This window comes from Pogona vitticeps, chromosome 6, assembly GCF_051106095.1.
Source record: "Pogona vitticeps strain Pit_001003342236 chromosome 6, PviZW2.1, whole genome shotgun sequence".
In the NCBI taxonomy this organism is placed as follows: domain Eukaryota; kingdom Metazoa; phylum Chordata; class Lepidosauria; order Squamata; family Agamidae; genus Pogona; species Pogona vitticeps.
Window position 1 is genome coordinate 51,635,759 of NC_135788.1, and position 19,620 is coordinate 51,655,378.

Sequence of the window (19,620 nt, forward strand, 5' to 3'; positions counted from 1 at the left end):
ACAACCCACCATTTAACAGTTGCATATGAAGGGCCACTGTCACCCATAATTTGTGACATTTCATCATGGATCTGCTTTGCACCTTTCCCTTGGAGAAACAGGAACTTGATTATGGTCCTATGCTCTTCTACATTGAACTTTTCTGGGGGTGCTGCCATGTTCACTTTGGACTGGAAAATAAAAGTTAAGTTAAAATCATAGGTAGTTGATTTTTGCACCATTGAATATAGACAAATTGGCCAATACACCCTGCAATTTATAGCTTCCTAGCTCAATTTTTTCTGGGTAAGGCTCAATATTTATCAGCACCCCCATAGCATCCAGTCTTCCATGCTATAAATTGAAGGGCATAAAGTATGCTGACATAGGTGTGACACTATCCATTCCTCTCTGCACTCACAAAGAACTGTGCTGGTGCAAAACCCCATCATCTTAGGTTCACTTGGTTTTGCCAACATTTAAGAGCAAAAAGAAAAAAGAGGTGGTTCATAGTTTTTTTCTACATAATCCTTGTATTCTCTACTGTTCTTTCTAAATTCATAGGTGTTCCGAAAAAAAATATTTCTGTGATTTTAATCCCGTGAGTAGTAGGATGGTAACCAAAGAGTGGATGTACATTTGATTTAGATGCTTGGAGTCTTCTGCTATTATCTGCTATCTATCTGTGTCTGTCACTGGGCACAATGACTGCTAGATTGATTTTATCAATAGTGGATATAGGTGTGTGGTTCTTTTTAAAAAACATTGCTCCCTGTGGAGACCTTTTGCTTAGCATTTTGGAAAATGTTTCTTCTAGGTCAGCCTATGATGCAAAGCGACATCTTGGTATCTGGAGGCAAAACAAGATCTAGTTGGGCACCGTTCTAGGTGACCTGAAGTTTTTAAGATGCCTGCTTGTTTCTCAGATGGAAGGCACATATATGCTTGCTTGTTTCTCAGATGGAAGGCACTGAACTGCAAGGAGAGCAAACCTATCCATTCTAAAGGAAATCAACCCTGAGTGCTCACGGGAAGGACAGATCTTGAAGCTGAGGCTCCAATACTTTGGCCATCTCATGAGAAGAGAAGACTCCCTGGAAAAGACCCTGATGTTGGGAAAGTGTGAAGGCAGGCAGAGAAGGGGACGACAGAGGATGAGATGGTTGGACAGTCATCGAAGCGACCAACATGAATTTGACCCAACTCCGGAAGGCAGTGGAAGACAGGAGGGGCTGGCGTGCTCTGGTCCATGGGGTCACGAAGAGTCAGGCACGACTAAACAACTAAACAACAACAACAAGGATTAGGTTTTAAGTTGATCTCTATCATTACATGTGCCAAATTCTTCTAATGCATGAAAAGAGATTCCATCTTCTGAAAGTGGTCCCGCTGAACAGCAAGTGTGAGATTGTCAGCATAAACAACAGTGTGTTGAGGTTTGTTGGGAGTTTAGATAACAAACAAAACAAGAGTCAGTACACTGCTCTTGGAGTAGGCAATTACTTTGAGTCCACCGTTAGCTGTATTGTCCCTGAAAATGAAGCTGGCTGAAAAGTGATATAACATAGTTGTTTGTTTTATCAGTAAAGACTGGCTTTAGGCACAGCAGGAAAATTGGCACCCCCATTCTGAAACACATTGGGTAGCAGAGTTACCACGGTAATAAATTGAACTAAACTTGTGAATGTTTACTCAGCAATAAGTGTATGTGGACAATCCCACAAAAGAGTCCGGGGAGCATGGAGATTACAGGCCACACATTACCTACCATAGTATTCAACACAAAGGCCAGCACTGGGGTTTTCTTCTTCCTCTATGGATTTGTTTAACTTTAGTGCTGGTCCTGCTAGGAAGATGGTGGAACATGACAGTTACATACTGCCTCTGATGCAGGCAGGACTTTTCATTCCACACCCTTCTTGGGATGAGTCCTCTCTGCATGGAGCTGCTGTACTTCTGGCAGTGCTACACATTCTTATTATGTAAGCTAGGGTGAATAGATGTGTAGAAAAAAATCCTCTTGAAAATTGGTAATTTCTCTCCAACATAATTTCATTTTGCCCGGTTGTACATGTGTGTCTGTTATACTTTGTAAAGGTTTCTTCCTAGGGTGATAGTTCCCTGTCTGCAATATAGCACTCCTGACTTCTTCTTTACATGAAAATTTCCTTATATGTACCACAAAAAAAGGAGGGAGGTTATATGAGGAGGTGCATTTCTCGCTTACTATTCAAAATTTTAGTTTTGAATACAATAGTCTTTCTCTCCTATTCTCATTCATTCTGTGTTTGCACTGAACTGCACTCCAGTTCTTAGTAGTGGAAACCTGAAGCGATATAGCCCAGACATAGGTTTACCGCTTCTGTGTGAAGCAAACTTTAAGATACACCACAATGCTGACCTGTTTCTCTTGAATATGTCAGGGTGTTTTTAAAAAAATACCTAACGTGTACAATCATTTTTGTAATTAAATCTGCAAATCCATAGAATGGATGGTTATTGTTACTTAACTGTTCTCAGGTGGTTAGATTTGACATTTGATATTTCAGGAAATGTAAGCACAAACGGTCGCAAAGTGGCAGAAAGGTGTTTAGATAATCAGAAAGTCTTCATCAATGTTCATATTCCCAAAGTTGACTCCCTAAACACAACATTCTGGTTTCAGAAATTATCCACACACTTTGTCCTCCCTCTGTCAAAGTAAGCTTGACACTGTACTAGCCCAAGGCTCCATACCAACGTTGAAGGAAGATTCACCTGGCTCACTTTTGTGTATAGAATGGCAGAGGAACCCTCTTACAGTGGACCCTCTACTTACGGAATTAATCCGTATTGGAACAGTGGCTGCAGGTCGAAAAGTCTGTAGGTTGAGTCTCCATTGACCTACATTGCATTGAAAACCGATTAATCCGTAACCGGCCATTTTTATTCCTATTTGGGGTTTTTTTCAGGTCTGTAGGTCAGTTCTCCGGCTGCCAAGTTGAACTTAAATTTTGTGGCCAGAGAAGTCTGTAACTCGAAAAGTCTGTAAGTCGAGCCGTCTGTAAGTCGAGGGTCCACTGTATTACTCGCAAATAGCAAAATGTTTTGCTTTTGAGGTAGTTGTTTTTTAAAACCATAAGAAGGAATGAGTTGTTTGCCCAATGAAAGTGGGAAGAAAACCTTCTTATTGGTAAGAGAAAAGAAAAAAACTGATGCATTCCATAAGGGTAGTGGTGGGGATATTTTCAAGGACGATTCTATCAGAATAGGTAAAAAAGTGGTAGCAGTTGACTTACACTCTCTGTAATTTAACATTGCCTTGTTTTTAATTGCCTATCACCTGTTATTGTATTCATGGTTTTAGTTCACTTTGTCTTGTAGATGCATATTGGGTGAGTTCTCCTCCCCTCCTTGTCAACCATTTGCTCCCATGACAAGTCCTGAGCTGTCCAGAAATGCCTGGATACATATATGGCAGGTCATATACTTGATCAAATTGAAATATGGTGCTGAAAGAGAGTTTTGCAGATACCCCAGACTGCCAGAAAAACAAACAAGTGGCTCCTCAAGCAGATCAAGCCTGAACTATCTCTGATGGCAAAAATGATGAAACTGTCCTGCTTTGGGCACATCATGAGAAGGCAGGATTCTTTGAAAAAGACAACAATGCTGGGAAAGGCGGAAGGCAGCAGGAAAAGAGGAAGGCCAAATACAGGATGGATTGACTCCCTAAAGGAAGCCACAGGCTTGAGTTTACAAGATCTAAGCAAGGCAGTTAAGGATAGGACCATTTAGGGATCACTCATTCACATGGTTCCTGTATGTCAGACACTCCTACCTGTGTTCTCTGGCAGCTGATACCGAGAAGCTGTAGACAACAACTCTTAAGGTAGAACTACACATTAATTAAGGAGCATATGTATTTCCTATGATTAACACATTTTCCTTTCCACAATGGGGTTTCCTCAAATGTTCCTCAGACTTGTAAATTAAGTCCCTATTTATTTCCCAGAGACTAATCACAAAACAAAGCACAGATGCATGCAAGGTATGTAATAATTTGTTGTTCTAAGTGGTGGTACAGGTACACAGATAAAATATATGAATTGGGTAGCTGTGTTAAGTCAGATGCCTTTTATTTCACCTTTAAGAGTAACAGAATCATTGTACCCCACTAATGGAGATGTTGTTGACTATAGTTGTTCTTGTGAAAAATCTGTTAGTCTTAAAGGTGCTAAAGGTGCTGTGATTTCCACAGGTTTGGCTATTACTGTGTTACAGCAATATAACAAAAACTCAAGGGGCATCATTAAGAGTAACAGATTTATTAAAGCATGCCCTGTCATTTTGCCTCAAGTGAATGGAGTGCACTCTTGGAGGTTCAAGTAGATATGTAATACATATGACTGGGTATGGCAGTATAGGCAGTGTGATCACTGATGAGAGCAAACTGGAATGCAGATTTTTAAAATAGGGGCAGCTACATTGACATAAGCATCCTGGCGTGATAAGCATCTGTTTATCCAGTGCAAGAGTTACCTAAGCTTTTTTTCCAGTTTGAAGTTTCATCTTTTTGTAAAATAAATTAAAAGTTTTCACAGGTATGTCTATTTTAGGTGAAACCCTAGAAAACACACAAAACCAGTGTGGTGAGCCTCGAGTAGTCTGTTAGTATACATAGTGTGCTTTGTTTTTCCAGCTGTAGCAGCATAACATGGCTACAGCCACTGCATTGGAAAACAGAACATTTTAGTATTCTACTGCCATCTACTGTCATGCAGCTTAACTTCTTTCTTGATCAAATTAGTAAGAAACATTGGTCTTACAGTATATTAGGATTTGGAAACCTCCCCGAAATGGCTTTGCCCTTAAGAGATGATATGCAAGTATTAAACATATAATTAAAAAAACATACAGTGAAGCACTTTGATACACACAGATCCCTGTCTCTGAATTCACAATGTTCTGTTCACATAGTATGAATGTCAGTTATTAGCCCATTGCATTTCAGTATTTTCTGGACAAATCTCTTGTTTTTTACACTTTATTTTGTAACAATTTTGTGTGTTTGATAAAATAGAATTGCACCATCTCTTACAACGTAGACCCTGCTGAAGCTTTTCAAGGTCCCTGTACCTTTACACTGAATACACTTGCTCAACCGCCTGTTTTATTTCTTTTTCTTCCTCCAGAATGAGAAAATCAGTAACAAATAGGTTGTGCTTTGTTCCTTGAATTCCTTCTTTCAATAGCCTAGCCCATGTGCCCATTTCTCTTCTCTCTTGGAATTATAGGTTTTGATCCTTGAAAATAGGAATTCATCAGAGGAATGGAGCAGTTCTATGGCAAATCTAATAATGATTCCGTTTGTCTGTTTGATTACCAGTCTATGTTTAAGAGTACTGGGACGTTCACCCCGTGCCACGGTTTCTTTTTCTCAGCCCATAGGGCTCACGCTGGTGACGTTCCCTCTTTCTTTCGCTGCCACCAGTGGATTTCTTTATCCATGCTGTAAAGGACTTTAGTCTGACACTGGCTGCCAACAACAGAACTGGTTTATTAAAGGGTATTAGGGGTAATTCAGAATCACAATTATTTATTCACTTTTACCAGTTTATCTTTATTAGTTACAGTTCTCAGGCTTTCTCTGACTATCTCTCGCTCTCTCTGCAAACATCTCTCCTTTTCTTCTCTTTCACTCTCCCTCTCTAACTCCCTCCACTGACTCCCTGCCTCCACCCCTCCTGTCCTCTCATAGGCTATGCAAATGAGCTCCAGCTATGAGTGACAGGAGTGACGTGGGGCATCCATCACAAGTACCATCCTATGTACATTAGCCAGAATCTGGTTATGAATTTACTCTGGCATAAATGGAACTGCATAAATAATGCTGGTGAATTTCTACTAAGTAAATGTGTTGCTATTCACATTCCTAAGTGAGCAAGTCATTAATTATTGTCAGTTCACCACTATAGTTTATGTAGTTATGTTTAACACCCTAGTAAATCCACAGTAGGATTTTGGTCGCTGGCAAGTAAATAAACCTCCTGGAAGTCAATTGTGCCTACTTTTCAAAAGACAGTTATATAATTCTTTTGTAAATATTTTAATCCTATTATTAGCCAAATTTTGGGCAAATCAGTTTATATCAAAGCTGAGTGAACTGCTCGGTAGCTCGGTGCCTCCTCGACAGCGGTTGGACTCGATGATCTATTGGGTCCTTTCTGATTCTAAGGTTATTGTTATAATGTGTGGCCTATATGTGACCTACAAGGTCTTTTTGGAGCCTTCTGACCCCTCCTGTATCCTCACCTGGCACGAAAGGCCATTCTCTGCTCTTGGGAAATCTGAGTTCCATTTTTCTGTAAAATAGGGTGCAGACCCTCCAAGCCCTGGGAAGGTCCCCCAATAGAAAACTGACAAACAGACTCAAAGTAGAACTCTGAATTTTCATACTTCGTGTGTCTTGTAGTGAGTTCTGGGAGTAAGAAATAAGCCCATTCCTGGTTTAGATAGCTGACAAAAATCAATCAAATCTATATAAATATTTCCTCTATGAGAACTGGATGTACTGTAGAGTCACAACATGAGCAGAAAACAAATATAACAGCAGCTATGGAAAGCTTTCGCTAGAAATGGCCAGTTAGGCTTTGTCACTATTGCTAGGTGGGAAGACATTGCTCTGCTGGAGAGCATTCAGTACCAGTGCAGTTTGATGTGCTTAGCTGCTCTCCTGCTATCGTCTTTTAATTTAGAGTTCTTGGTGGAGAAACAGAAAAACACATTTATTGTTTTAAAAAATGTTTTAGTTGTTAATTTTATGTATGAAAAGCAAAGTATAATTATTTTAAGGATCGATGCGTAATGGGGATTTCTGTGCACCATTTTGAAGGGGGGGGGAAAGAATGATTATTTCTTTTTTTTCTTTGTCCAGAAACAGCACATATAATTCCTCAACTTTTGATGAATCTGATGACTTACAGATGAACCAAGATGCAGAGATCTGCTTGCTGAAATCAGGAGAGCTGATGTAAGCAAATATTTATTTCAGTTGTTAAAAGATTAACCACCCAGTATTATGCCTGCTCAGAAATAACATCCCACCAGATTCAGTGCAATGAATGCCTTGATATGTGTGCATGGTATTGCAGCTGAAGTCTATATTTATTTTCGGTGTCTGTGAACAGGACTTCATTGCATTTTTACATAGTTCCTTTTATATAGTTGACTGAAAAACATAACCCAAAGTTGGAGACCAGTTACCAGCTAATGCAAAGTTCATGTTTTGGTGCAGTGGTTGATAGATGCATTGATACATGGAGATCAAGGTTCCCATTAAGCTCAGCGCGTGCACACACAACTCTCCTCTCCGCGCAGCTATCTTCCTCCTCAGCGCTACAATCGCATTAGGTTCTGGTTGCGATGTAACCCAGCACATGGGGGGGACACAGTGACATGCACACGCAGGGCCAAAGCTGGGGGGGGGAATTAAAGGGTACGTTGTGGTAGATGCAAGAAAATTATGACATCTTTTTGCCTCCTAGGCAAAGAAGTAAAGTAGTGTGAAATAACACCCATCTTCCAAAAGTGATGAAAATACTCCTATTTTTATTCCTGGGTCATTATTTTCCTTCTTGAGGTTTAATTGGTTTGCTCAATCAGTGACAAGATGAACTACAAGTCTAAATCTCAAAGCAAAACCAAACCAAAAACAATTCCCAAGTCCAATCATTTCAAGGCTAAAGATTAATATTTTTTTTACATATATGTCTGTGTACATGCAAATCCAGTTGCTTTGAAATGGGTTGGTTACATTTTTAAAAGATTGCAATATTAGCTTACCTAGGAGTAAGACTTTTTGAAATCTGTAGGATTCAGTGTGGTATACTCCTAGTTGTGGGTGTAGGGTTAAATGCTTAGCACTCATTAATCTTTGTATATTCCTACTGACTTCAAAGCATACCTAGTGGAACCACAGTTGAACAGTTTAGGGTTAGGCTTTCCTTGCGAAGGTTCCTGGGAGTTGGAAAATACTTTTTTGGTCCATAGAAAATGAAGCCTTTGTAAAGGTTCTGTGTGTGGTTCTTTGTGTAGAACTTGCTTCTAGATGCAAGGGTATTTTGCATGGTGTTTGATTGTAGGGTTTTGCAAGTATGAGGGGAAAACCCTAGCTAGGATTAGCAAAGATGTAGAATTGATCTTGAGCAGGTAGCACTGTGGATAATAAGCTGGAGCAAGAAAGCATTCATGAGAACCAAATGTAACAATACTGAACAAGGTAAGGTTCCCTTGACATTTAGTCCAGTCGTGTCTGACTCTAGGGCGCGGGGCTCATCCCCATTTCCAAGCCGTAGAGCCAGCGTTTTGTCCGTAGACAGTTTTCCATGGTCACGTGGCCAGCACGACTAGACAAGGAACGCCATTACCTTCCCACCATGGTGGTACCTATTTATCTACTTGCATTTTGCATGCTTTCAAACTGCTAGGTTGGGACAAGCGACAGGAGCTCACTCCGTTGTGTGGATTCAATCTTATGACTGCAGGTCTTCTGACCTTGCAGCACAGAGGCTTCTGCGGGTTAACCCACAGTGCCACTATGTCCAGTACTGAACAAACCTAGGCTCAAATACCTGCCTGCTCCTTTGATGACTGATTGATTGATTTGATTCATTCATTCATATACCTATAGCTATTCATTAGATGCTTAGTCCCAAAAATAAGACTCCCAGCAGCTATGAAATTCATCCTAACCTAGCCACCATCTGGCAACATGATACGTCTCAAAGGTTTGGTCTAAGGGCAGGGAGCACTGTGGATGGTGATGTTCCATGTTAAGCTCCTTGAAGAAATTGGGGTTAGAAGTAAATGATATTGAGAAATGGAATGATATTGTCTATCAGAGGGATACTTTTAATTCATAATATAGTTGATATTCTGCCCACTAAATCTTACACATTATGTAATATGGAACCACTGTGTAGGATCACTATGTAATTACACATTATATGATATTGGACCATAGGCCCACTACGCATTGCAAGTTGGATCCAAGGTAAGTTCATCGCCCTTTGGTCCTAGTGAAATTACTGAAATTGAAGTTATTCATGACCAGTTTGTCCCACTGATTTCAAGAGGGCTAAAGTATGACCAACTTAATCTGCATCAAACTCTGAATAACTAGGAACACTGTTTCCATGTTCTCACCCTGAGCCCCATAGTGTGTGAATTTAAGGCTATCCACGCTTCTTACAACCCACGTAGCTTTTCAAAAACCTCCTTTCACTTTCTGCAGGACTTTCAGTGAAACTACAAAGCAAATGCACATTGGGTTCAGGATCCTGCATATCTTTGAAGTAATCTTTACTTTTTACTTCTGCAAGGAAAATCCACATATGCACATGTGTGTCATCAATCTAATATGGTGCCTTCGGCTCTCTTTTTCCTTTTTTCAGGCTAAAGCTGCCCCTCACTGTGGAGGAGATTCTGACATTTGGAGAAGCTAACAGAGAACTGTTCATTAAATCAAGTACATACAGCATTATTCCCATCACTGTGGTGGAAACTGGCCTTACAATATGCTGGGTGTTTTCATCTGAACCAAAGAGCATATCATTCAGCGTGGTGTACCGAGAATCAGAAGATGCTCCATTGGATCAGTGTAAAGTAAGGCAACTGCATCACTGCAGTGTTGTTCTTGTCCACTGAACTAGCTTTTGTCTTGCCTTTACTTATATATGAAACAAATTTGTTCAGATAAGAGGAGTAAAGAACTCTCATCTATCTGAAACCAGCAAATCACATGCAAAATATACTTTAGAGAGAGAATGTGGTGCAATGGTTAGGGGCGCTGGATTGGGACTCAGGAGACCCAGGTTCAAGACCTCTTAAAGCTATGAAAATCTCAGCATGTAACACAGGCTGTTAATACACACGAAGGCTAACATAACTCATAGGGTTGTGGTGACTAATAATAAAGAGAAGAGTTTTGGCCGTACTGGAAAAAAACAGGCTATAAACGTAACAAATTTTTAAAAATTCAGTTGGCAACTTTTTAAAATTTTAGAATCAAATGTCTCAACTTTGTGGGAAATAGACCTGTTCCTAGCCTATGGATACAATAATAGCACACTGTTCTCTGTAAAGCACCATACATGCTGGCCATGATGCCATCCTCTCTTCAGCCACAACAGATATAAACCACCAATCCCGTCATTGTTTAAGTTTTAGATTCTACATTTAAGTTAGGTTTTATTGAATTAGATCATGACTTTTTTTCTCCTTTTGTTTTATTACTTACCAATGATTTGCTGTTATATCATTTAGTTTTCCTTTTGATTGTAAACCATCCAGAGTAGTCCTTGTCAGTAGTCAGGTGGTGTAAAAATATATAAAAAGTAAATAAGTGTTGACAACAGTGGCAGCAGCAGTAGCAGCGCATTGCACTTTCTGCATCAAAGGTCCCAGTTAAGTTCATACAGTGGCAAAACTGTTGTGTAATTAGGATTTTTTTAAAATCCTGTTTTCTTAAAAGCAGTATTTCAGTTGCCTTCATTAATCCAGATCAGGTAATTCTGTACCTAGTGCAGTCTTGTTCCATGATGAGAAGACTTCTACTGGTGATATCCTGGCATTACATGGAAGAACTATACAGATAATAATTCAGTAATACATTTTTATCGTTATATTTATATTCTGCCTTTCCTGCAGTGAGCGAAAAGTGGTATACATGCCACTCTTTCTTAAGGATGTTACCAATGGTGTCCAAAAACATTATGATTATTTCTGTACATACTATTGGGCTTTTAAGCTTCTTTGGAAATGGAGGAGGTTTTGGTTTCCAAAGCAGGATGTGATATGTGGGAAAGAAGCTCTTTAAATATAACAATGGCTATGCCGACTGGGGGAATTCCTGGAGTTGTAGTTCAAAAAAGTAACTTTCCTAAGACTTTTGCTCTACAAGTTCTAAGAAATGTCTTCCTCTCTTCAGCCCCCTCAGAAGACTTGCTTTACCAAACTTACTTATTTTGTTAATTGGTGAGAACAGGGCTGGACAGCATGTCTTATTGCCATCTAGCAATTATTGGTCCCACAACTCTCCTCCTCCCATACCGTTGTCTATACCACTGGTTCTTAACCTTGGGTTACTCAGGAGTTTTGGACTGCAACTCCCAGAAGCCTTCACCACCAACTGTGCTGACTGGGGTTTCTGGGAGTTGCAGTTCAAAAGCATCTGAGTAACAAAGGTTAAGAACCACTGGTCTATACCACAGCTGGCAGGAGGTTGCAGGCAATTGCACCAGATGATTTGTACCTTGCACCCAACTGGGTGAAAATCAAGCCTTTAAAGATACCACTGAAGTCCTCCCAGAAAAACCTTATTTCACATTTTGCTCTGCTGTGTCTTTTATAGGTTCTCATTCCTATGACTCGCTGCAACTCTCATAAAGAAACCATCCAAGGGAAAGTGAAAGTCAGAAATGCTGGGATCTACATCCTGATATTTGACAATACTTTCTCAAGGTTGGTGCAGCTGGAGTGGGTGAGGGGAGGGTGGTGAAACACTCACACAAAAGACACCTGATGCAAGTTTTCTCCACTATCCCCTCTTCTGTACAATAATTTAAGGTGCAGGTGCTCTGTTCTCTTTTATATCTGGCTGTCTTAGTGTGGAGAGAAAGACCTTTATTGCATTAACTGGTATATTTTATATGTTCAAAGTATATGCTGTGCTGTCGTGCATGAGGCTCATGACCAAGGCCTCTGAAATTGTGGGTTGTCCTTCCTGCCCCAGTCCACAAGGCACTTCCTGTTCTCCCCTGAAGTTCTGCAGCCGAAGACGTAACAGCATTTTAAAAAAACCCATAAACAGAATCAACTTAAAGTTCAGGCATACTCACAGTCCAAAGGCGATTGGAAATGTTGGGTTTCAATACAAAGGGATTTTCCTGTCTTACAGTGCCATTATAATTCAAAGATATGTGATCTGTAGGGCTTAGGATACCAGTGGAAATGCTCTCATGTGGGCAGGATCTCCTTGGTTGATCTCAGAGATCTGCTGGCAAAGGGATGTGCCAGCAGAACTACTGTGAGCGCCAAAAAAGGGAGCAGACAAATGGTGGAGCAAGGAAGGAGCCAAACGAAGTCAGATCCAAACCTTCCCCAGCACAGGGACATATTCTCTGTGTTGGCACAAAATTAGGCCAAGATGAGGATAGTCTGAAGTAGTTTTCAGCTTCTGTAGTTTGGGTTTGGCCACCTTCAGCTGTCCTAAGGTCACCTCGACCATCTTAGCTAGTTAGTGTTATGTCTTTGCAGTTCTGAGCATACGTAACTATATTATAAATTGTGCTTTTCAGTAGTTTTTGACTGCTACTCAGTTTTAAGGTTGTAACTGGATGATTATTTGGTAATGTTTTATCATTTTTGATGTTACTTTATGAAGTCTTGTAAGGGTCATCGTGTATAAACAGAAAAATAATTGGAAATAAATCCCAGATGAAACTGCTTCTCTCAGTGGAAAAGGAAAAAGTGTACTGCTTATACAGCACCCAATAGTGCTTAAAGCACTCTCTGGCTGGTTTGCAATTTAATTATGCATGCTACACATTGGCCTCTCAGTGAACTGGGTTCTCAGTTTACTGACCTCAGAAAGATGGAAGATTGAGTCAGTCTTGAGCTGGCAGAGTCTTCACTGAAATACTCCAGTTTGACCACTGTGCCACGAAGCTCCTAAGGATGACTTTGGTTCCTTTCCATTTGCAGCCCCTCTTCCTGAGGGCTGAGAAATCCCCCTACAGGACCCTGTAAGGTAATAGTGAAGGGAAGAAAGAACTGAGCATGCACTTAGGTTCAACAAAGTAGAACCCAATTTGAAGGAAGTTAATCTCTGGGACTCTTTTGTGCCAATTTTCTCTGACTGAATTTGTTATTCCAATTTCAAATCAACCTGAGTTTCTTTTTCTCCCCCTTTCCTACAGGTTTATCTCAAAAAAAGTATTTTTCCACTTAGCCGTTCAGCACCCAGTGATCTACGACGGAAGTGATTTTCCATAACTTTGAACATACGTAATATTTATATATGATATCTTTCCAGACTATTTTTAAGAGACACTGTTATTTATATATACATGCAAGCACTAAGATTTTAGATTTCTTTGAAGCCCTCTGAGGGTTATGCAATAATTTTTAAAACTATACTTATATGAAGTTGTCTACAAAAAACATTAATTTTCATAGGAACACTAATGATGCTGGATGTGTGCCAAATAGTTAAAAGCCATCTTGTTTATTTCAATAAACAAACAAATACAGCTATGCACTGCTGCATTGGATGCAAAAATGGCGCACAATCGAAATACACATTTTCAAAGGGCTAAAAAACAGCTGCGTGCTTTTGATTTGCTAGGTTGGAAGTTGTGTATGACTCTACAACACTACTGTTGCCTCTGATGCTGTTTTGAGGTCGTCTTCCCCATCACTTAATGCTGCAAAAAGGATGAAACTCAAATCCACTTCTGCAAAATCAGAGGGTCTATTTCACTCGAAACATGCTCTATGTATAGAAAAGTTAAAATCTGACAAGCCTGAAATTTGCAGATAGCTGCCATAATATATGTATGCAGACTGGTTCTTCACACCATTTCACTCCTCAGCCGCAGTGTCAGTATGTGATCATACAATGCACATAATTTGACATTTAGTCTCGACTGGACTTGAGCATATAAAAACATTCTTCCATGCTCTGTGCCTTGATGAGGAAACTCTCCAACTTCTGTTGGCCCAGATCCTGTGCAGAAAAGGTACTTTCACAGTCAGATTGGCAACTGAAGCCAAAACATTGCATAAGGAAGCAAACTTCATTTCTTTCAGTGGGATTTATTTCAGTGGAATATATTTAGAACCAGAATTTTTTATACCATAGGGCTAGCTTTGGGATGAGCAGCTTGGAGAAGTTTCTTTTTCAGAATTACAACCCCAAGCAGGTAGTAGTGCTGGCTGGGTGATTCTGTGAGCAATGATCCAAAAATAAACTTTCACAAGCTTCAAAAATGAGTGAGCCAGTGGCCCTAATTGAAACCTACTAAATAGTAATTTGTATGACCTTTTCATAATTTAGGAAACATTTCCCAATACGTAATAGTGTGTCAAATGGCCATGATAATCACATTTGCAGAATAATATTGCAAGCACTTTTAAAAGAATTTGCACAACCCCTGTTAGGAATCAAATGGGTTTCAGCATAACCATCTCTAGAACAATCAATTTATTTGGTGCATTCATGAGTCACACTTTCAGTTTAGGAACCCTGGCTTTAAAACGGATGAAGTAAAGAGGCATTGAGGTGTTGCACGTATTCTGTTTGTTCCTCTCTTCACAATAATAGATGAGCAAAACATGAAGATATAACTTTATGTAACATCCAAAACTGGGATTAAGGCTAGGTGCACCCAGACCAGCCAGGATTCATAACGCAACAACAAACCCTAGCTTAAAGGATTCTGATCCTTGCTTGGCTGGGCATAACAAAACAAAATCCAGTTTCGAAGTAACGCAAAGCTATCCTTTTCTAAATACCTTGGGAGTAAATGGGCTGCACATACCAGCTCACTGCTAGTTCACATCATAATCTGATGTGCTGGGCTTCATAGTTTAAGAAATCACACATTTATGTGTGTATCTGAAAAACACAGAGCTCAGAGAAGTTTCCTTTTGAATGACAATTGCCAGAATTCCCATCACTGGAGGAATGTTGAGTCCTTCCCCTTTTTTCCAAAATATTTACAGGTATGGCAGTGCTGGATGTTGCCAACCATTGATTTAAACTGCATGTTGTCTGCCACTGATTTAAAATCATTGAAAGTGTCTGTATGCATGTGAGTTTCCTGGCAATTTATTCGAGGGAAAGAATTTTCAGCTCTTAAAAATAATTGTTCAGGATGGGAGAAACAATAACATGTCCTTGGTTGCCCTGCTGGCACAAAGAGACTAAATTCTGTGGGGAGTAAAAGTTTAAAGCAAACGAAAAAAGCAAAGTGTGCTGTTTATATATGGCTCTATAGTGCTTAAACCTCTCTTGGGGTGGTTTACAATTTAATTATGCAAGCTACACACTGCCCCCTGCCACCAGCAAGCCAGGTACTCAATTTACCAACCTTGGAAGGATTGAAAGCTGAGTAAAGCTCAGCCAGCTACCTGAGTATGGGATCAAACTCAGGTCATGAGCAGAGCCTTGACTGCAGTACTTCAGTTTAACCCACTGTGCCATAGGGCTCCAGGTTTACCATAGTATAGAGCTTTCATAACTTCAGCATTTGTTATCCACAATCTTTTCATAAACATCCAGCACACTGCCAGTTAGTTTTCTGCTTCACACACTTTAGAACTTTCTGTCGGGTATTTACCAGTGAAAGTCATGTGACACATTGCCATGTAATGCCTACACAGGTTTGGGTAGTGGCTATACTGGCACAGTGAAGACGTACAGTAAAGATGTCATGTGCACATTGTTTTGTACGGTGTGAGTATAGTCCCAAACCAACTTCTGATTCAGTTAAGAAGAAAACAAAATAGATAGTGTGGAAACAGTATAATTCCAAGTACTGCATTTATTTGATGCTGTTGTGACTGAGTTTGCAAAGAATGAATTTTATTAGAAATTAAGGCACAATAAGGATTTTAATTTTAAAAGCTGAAATAGAGTTTGCCGTGCACTGTGCAATATGAGATGGATTTGCAACTGTAATCCACATAGGATTTTAGTTGTGGTTTTCCAATTTTGCTATGGTTTGGGGATGCGGTGCTACTTTTGCAAATGTGTTTGTTTCACATTTCAAATTAACACAAAAGGGATTCTGTCTAATGTTATGAATTCCAGCTTATGGTTTAAATAGATATAATTGGTGGAAAAAAGTGATGCTTACCTATTTCTGTCTGTACTTTACTTTAAATCTTTGATTTCATGTTATGTACTTTGAAAAAGAGAAAAGAGGGTCAGATTGGATGCTGTGAAAGAAATGCTTCGGTGGATCTTGTCAATCCAACCCAAAGAACCTTTCAATTTTTATGTACTCATTAACAGCTAATCAGCGTTAAATGAGACCAATTACTAACAAGCCTTATTTTCTGAAATACAGTGTTGTGATTTTGCAGTTATTCCATATGTCTGCACTAGCAATCCTTACTACATTTTGTTTCACATTTTTCCTCACACCAGCAGTGATCTTTGCCCTTTTCACAGGTCTGTCTGTTTTGTTTTCTCAGGCCTGTCAGCTCAAGAACAATTGTCCCTCTTGATATACATAAACTGCACATACGCATGTGTATAAGTGAGAGTTTTAATATGACACCACATGCCCAGCATGAGATAAGATTGTGATGAATAAGATGAAAAATTATCCTTGAGCCCTTCCCCATGACCAAAAGTCCAATGGAAGATCCTTGCAAGGGGATCTGATAAATGCATTTCTGGCCTATAATCAACAGCAAAATCCTGATGGAATTGTGGGCATTAATGGGGAAAAGAGTGCAGTGGGTTTGTACCAGGAAGATTGATATGGATTATACTGGGGTCAGCAACTTGTGGTGCTCTAGATGTTGTTTGACTATATATCCCATCATCCCTCACTGTTAACAGTCCTGGCTCAGACTGATGAAAGCTGAAGCTCAGCAACATCTGGAGAGCCACACTTTTCCTTTAAAATACTTGCACAAACATAAATGCCTTGAGTTGCAAGAGATGGCAGATACGAATCAAAGTTTAAAAAATTGAATAATCTGTTTTGATAGCTTTTGTACCATGAACAGCTGTTTTTAATTTTAATAGCAGGACATATACTTTCATTTAAATAAATGCCAACTTGCAAGTGAACAGACAAGAAGTGGGGCCTAAATAGCACCAACAATATATCGCTGAATGAGAAGCTTATTGTTAATATTAGTGAGAGATTGTGCTTGTTTTCCTGCCCTAGAATGGAAGGGAAAGAGTTCAGTTGCAATTATAATCTGTTACAAGGTTGAAGGAGACGCATAGGATCCAGTCATGTCAAGTTTGTTACAAAGCAGTGAACAGAGCATGACCTGGAACATTCTTAAGCTTTCCTGAGCCTGATATTTGCATGTCAGGAAGTTCCTGGGGCATTCAAGATATGGAAATGCTGCCGTTCTTCTATCATGTTGAAGCCTCACAATACAAAAAGGCATAGTACAACTTGGGAATGTGCCACAAGTCATGTCAGAGATCCACTCATGAATTCTGAAGTTCAACATGCCTGAAGTACACAAAGCACAAAGTAAATGGTATTGCTGCTGTGTGGAAGGTGTTCCCTAAAAATGGTAACCCAATGAATTCCCAGTATACAAGACAGAAAATGGCTGGTTGTAGATGTAAGTATTGCTGGAAATCAGACTGGAAATGGCACTGAAAGTGCACCATGGTTGTTGTATCACTTCAGAAAGAAAGAAAGAAAAATGCAGTGCATGAGTATCCAGTTGATCTAATGGTAGAGATATTCCTGAGGTACTGACACACATATAGAGCTTTCAGATTATTTTACAGACTACATTTACAGGTGTACTTGTCAACACTGGTAATGTGCATCCTATAACAGGGATGAGAAATGTGTCTCCACCTGCTGCTACTCCAGTTGCTATCACTCATTGCCATTGGCTATGCTGGCTGGTGTTTGATGGGAGGTGAACGTGTCTGAAGGGTCACCTGCTCCCCATTCCTGGCCTGCAGTTCCCTCATACTGCTAAGTAAATATATCACGCTTCAGCTGTTCACAAACAGTATGGTTCTGGAAATAAGGCTGCGGTGTTGTGCAACTTGTCAAGCAGTTAACTTGAACACAGTGGGGCAGGCTTACACGGCCCTCTCCCATGTCTCCAGCAATATACATAGGGTATACATAGGGTCACATTGCACATTTTCTACCCCTTAAGATATGCACTTTGGGGTGAGGGTACCACAAAGACATAAGCCAAAGCTAGCTTTGCACAGGCAAATTAACTGCCATGAAGAATATGACCCAGATGGGATTTTGTTTTTCCCCAAATTTGGTTAACAGCCTTTTCCAGTTCAGTACTTCTTGTTGAAAATTGGTTCATTAATCTGAAAAGGATATTCTGCAAGACTTTTTCAACTTGAGTTTTTGTTTTCTACTTGGAATCACAGTATGGTTTCAATAATCCTCATTAAAGAAAATTTGTGAGAACTTTTGAACCTGCCAAAATATATTACATGGCAGGATAACACCAAACTTCAGCTGACCTATTGCAAGGGAAATAATTATTTGTGTAAATGTTAAGTCTCTACATTTGTAAGGACACAGATGGCTTTTTATACTGGAATGTTTCTTGATGCTTTTTATACTCAGGAACTAAATAAAAATATTTAATGTGTTTGGATGGGTTTGTTGGTTTGTTTGAATAATTCATAATACCGCTTTTCTCTGAAAATAAGACAGGGTCTTATATTAATTTTTGCTCCAAAAACATGTTAGGGCTTATTTTCAGGGGATGTTTTATTTTACAGTCATGTCATCTTCTGGTTGCTGCACAATGGTGGGGGGCATGGTTTTATTTAACTGGGGCTTATTTTGAGGATAGGGCTTATATTACAAGCGTTGTGAAAAATCATTCTAGGGCTTATTTTCGTTAGGTCTTGTTTTGGGGGAAACAGGGTATATAGGGTGGCTCCTGAGGTTTGGAACCTGAGCCTGGGAGCTAAGAGCCAGGGGCTATGGAAGTGGAAGAAAATTGAATGATGACTAATGGGACTGGGGAAAACCTTTGATCAGAAATGTCTGGTGGTAGCTGATGCCTCAAAATGGTGCCTAACTGAGGTAGGTGACCGAGCAACAGCTCTCAAACCAAGCACAATTAAAAGTAAGTGTGTGTGTGTGTGTTCTGAGATATTACCCCTTCCCCTGAAGATCCTCAGATATAAAACTACAATCCAGAATTTGTGAGGTCAGCCAAATTAGGTTTTCTCTTGAAAATGTATGTGAACAATTAAAGATGCAGCTTCCTCCAGTGCTGTTATGGGTGGTGCTGGTTTGTCTTCCATTAACATGTTAAGAAGAAGAAAAATGAATAATTCCATTCCTTTTTCTAAGATTCCCTGAATTACCTTTAAAGCCCTACCAGAAATATATCAATTAGCAGTCTTTGCCATTAGCTAATACTGTTGCACTGCACTCTTCATTGGATGCTTCAGTGACAGCCGAGTGCGACACAGTATTTGGGCAAGGTTTTGAATTCTTCAAAACTGTTCTTCATGCCTAGAAGAAGAGTCACTGTATTAAATTCAGGGCCAAATTATATATTACAGATACAGTGCATCCTTAGAAGCTGAAATTCATTAGCATGTCAGCACTGACAGATTTTTCAGGCAGACCTTCATAACTGAGCAATCACTTGCAAATGAAACCTGTCCTTACCTCTTTATGTCTAGCCAAGGACCCAACATTGACCTATATCATTAAAAGACTAAAAAGCAAAAAACAGTATAGAAATACTCTAAAAGGATCAAACATATACCACATTAAAAGATGGTAAACAAAAGCAACAACAAAAACATTCAAAGCAGTAAGGCACAACCATTCATTAAGGAAAAGCTTGGCTTAAGTGAAAGGTCTTCACCTGCTTGAAGAACATGGA

General features: G+C 39.6%; 1 protein-coding gene across 3 annotated transcripts in view; it reads left to right on the top strand.

The window, feature by feature from the left end:
• FYCO1 (FYVE and coiled-coil domain autophagy adaptor 1) overlaps nt 1–18,361 on the top strand; it is an 88,256-nt gene extending 69,895 nt beyond the window's left edge. For 2 of the 3 annotated variants that reach the window (XM_020804580.3, XM_020804581.3), the window contains exons 15-18: nt 6,896–6,991; nt 9,414–9,624; nt 11,372–11,481; nt 12,939–18,361. In XM_020804580.3, coding sequence (XP_020660239.3) covers nt 6,896–6,991; nt 9,414–9,624; nt 11,372–11,481; nt 12,939–13,014 — 493 coding nt within the window. In that variant the 3' untranslated portion in view covers nt 13,015–18,361. Of the gene's footprint in view, nt 1–796; nt 988–6,895; nt 6,992–9,413; nt 9,625–11,371; nt 11,482–12,938 lie in introns of those variants that run through there. The other variant, XM_020804583.3, reaches the window with a different exon arrangement.
• Nucleotides 18,362–19,620: the final 1,259 nt, after the last annotated feature.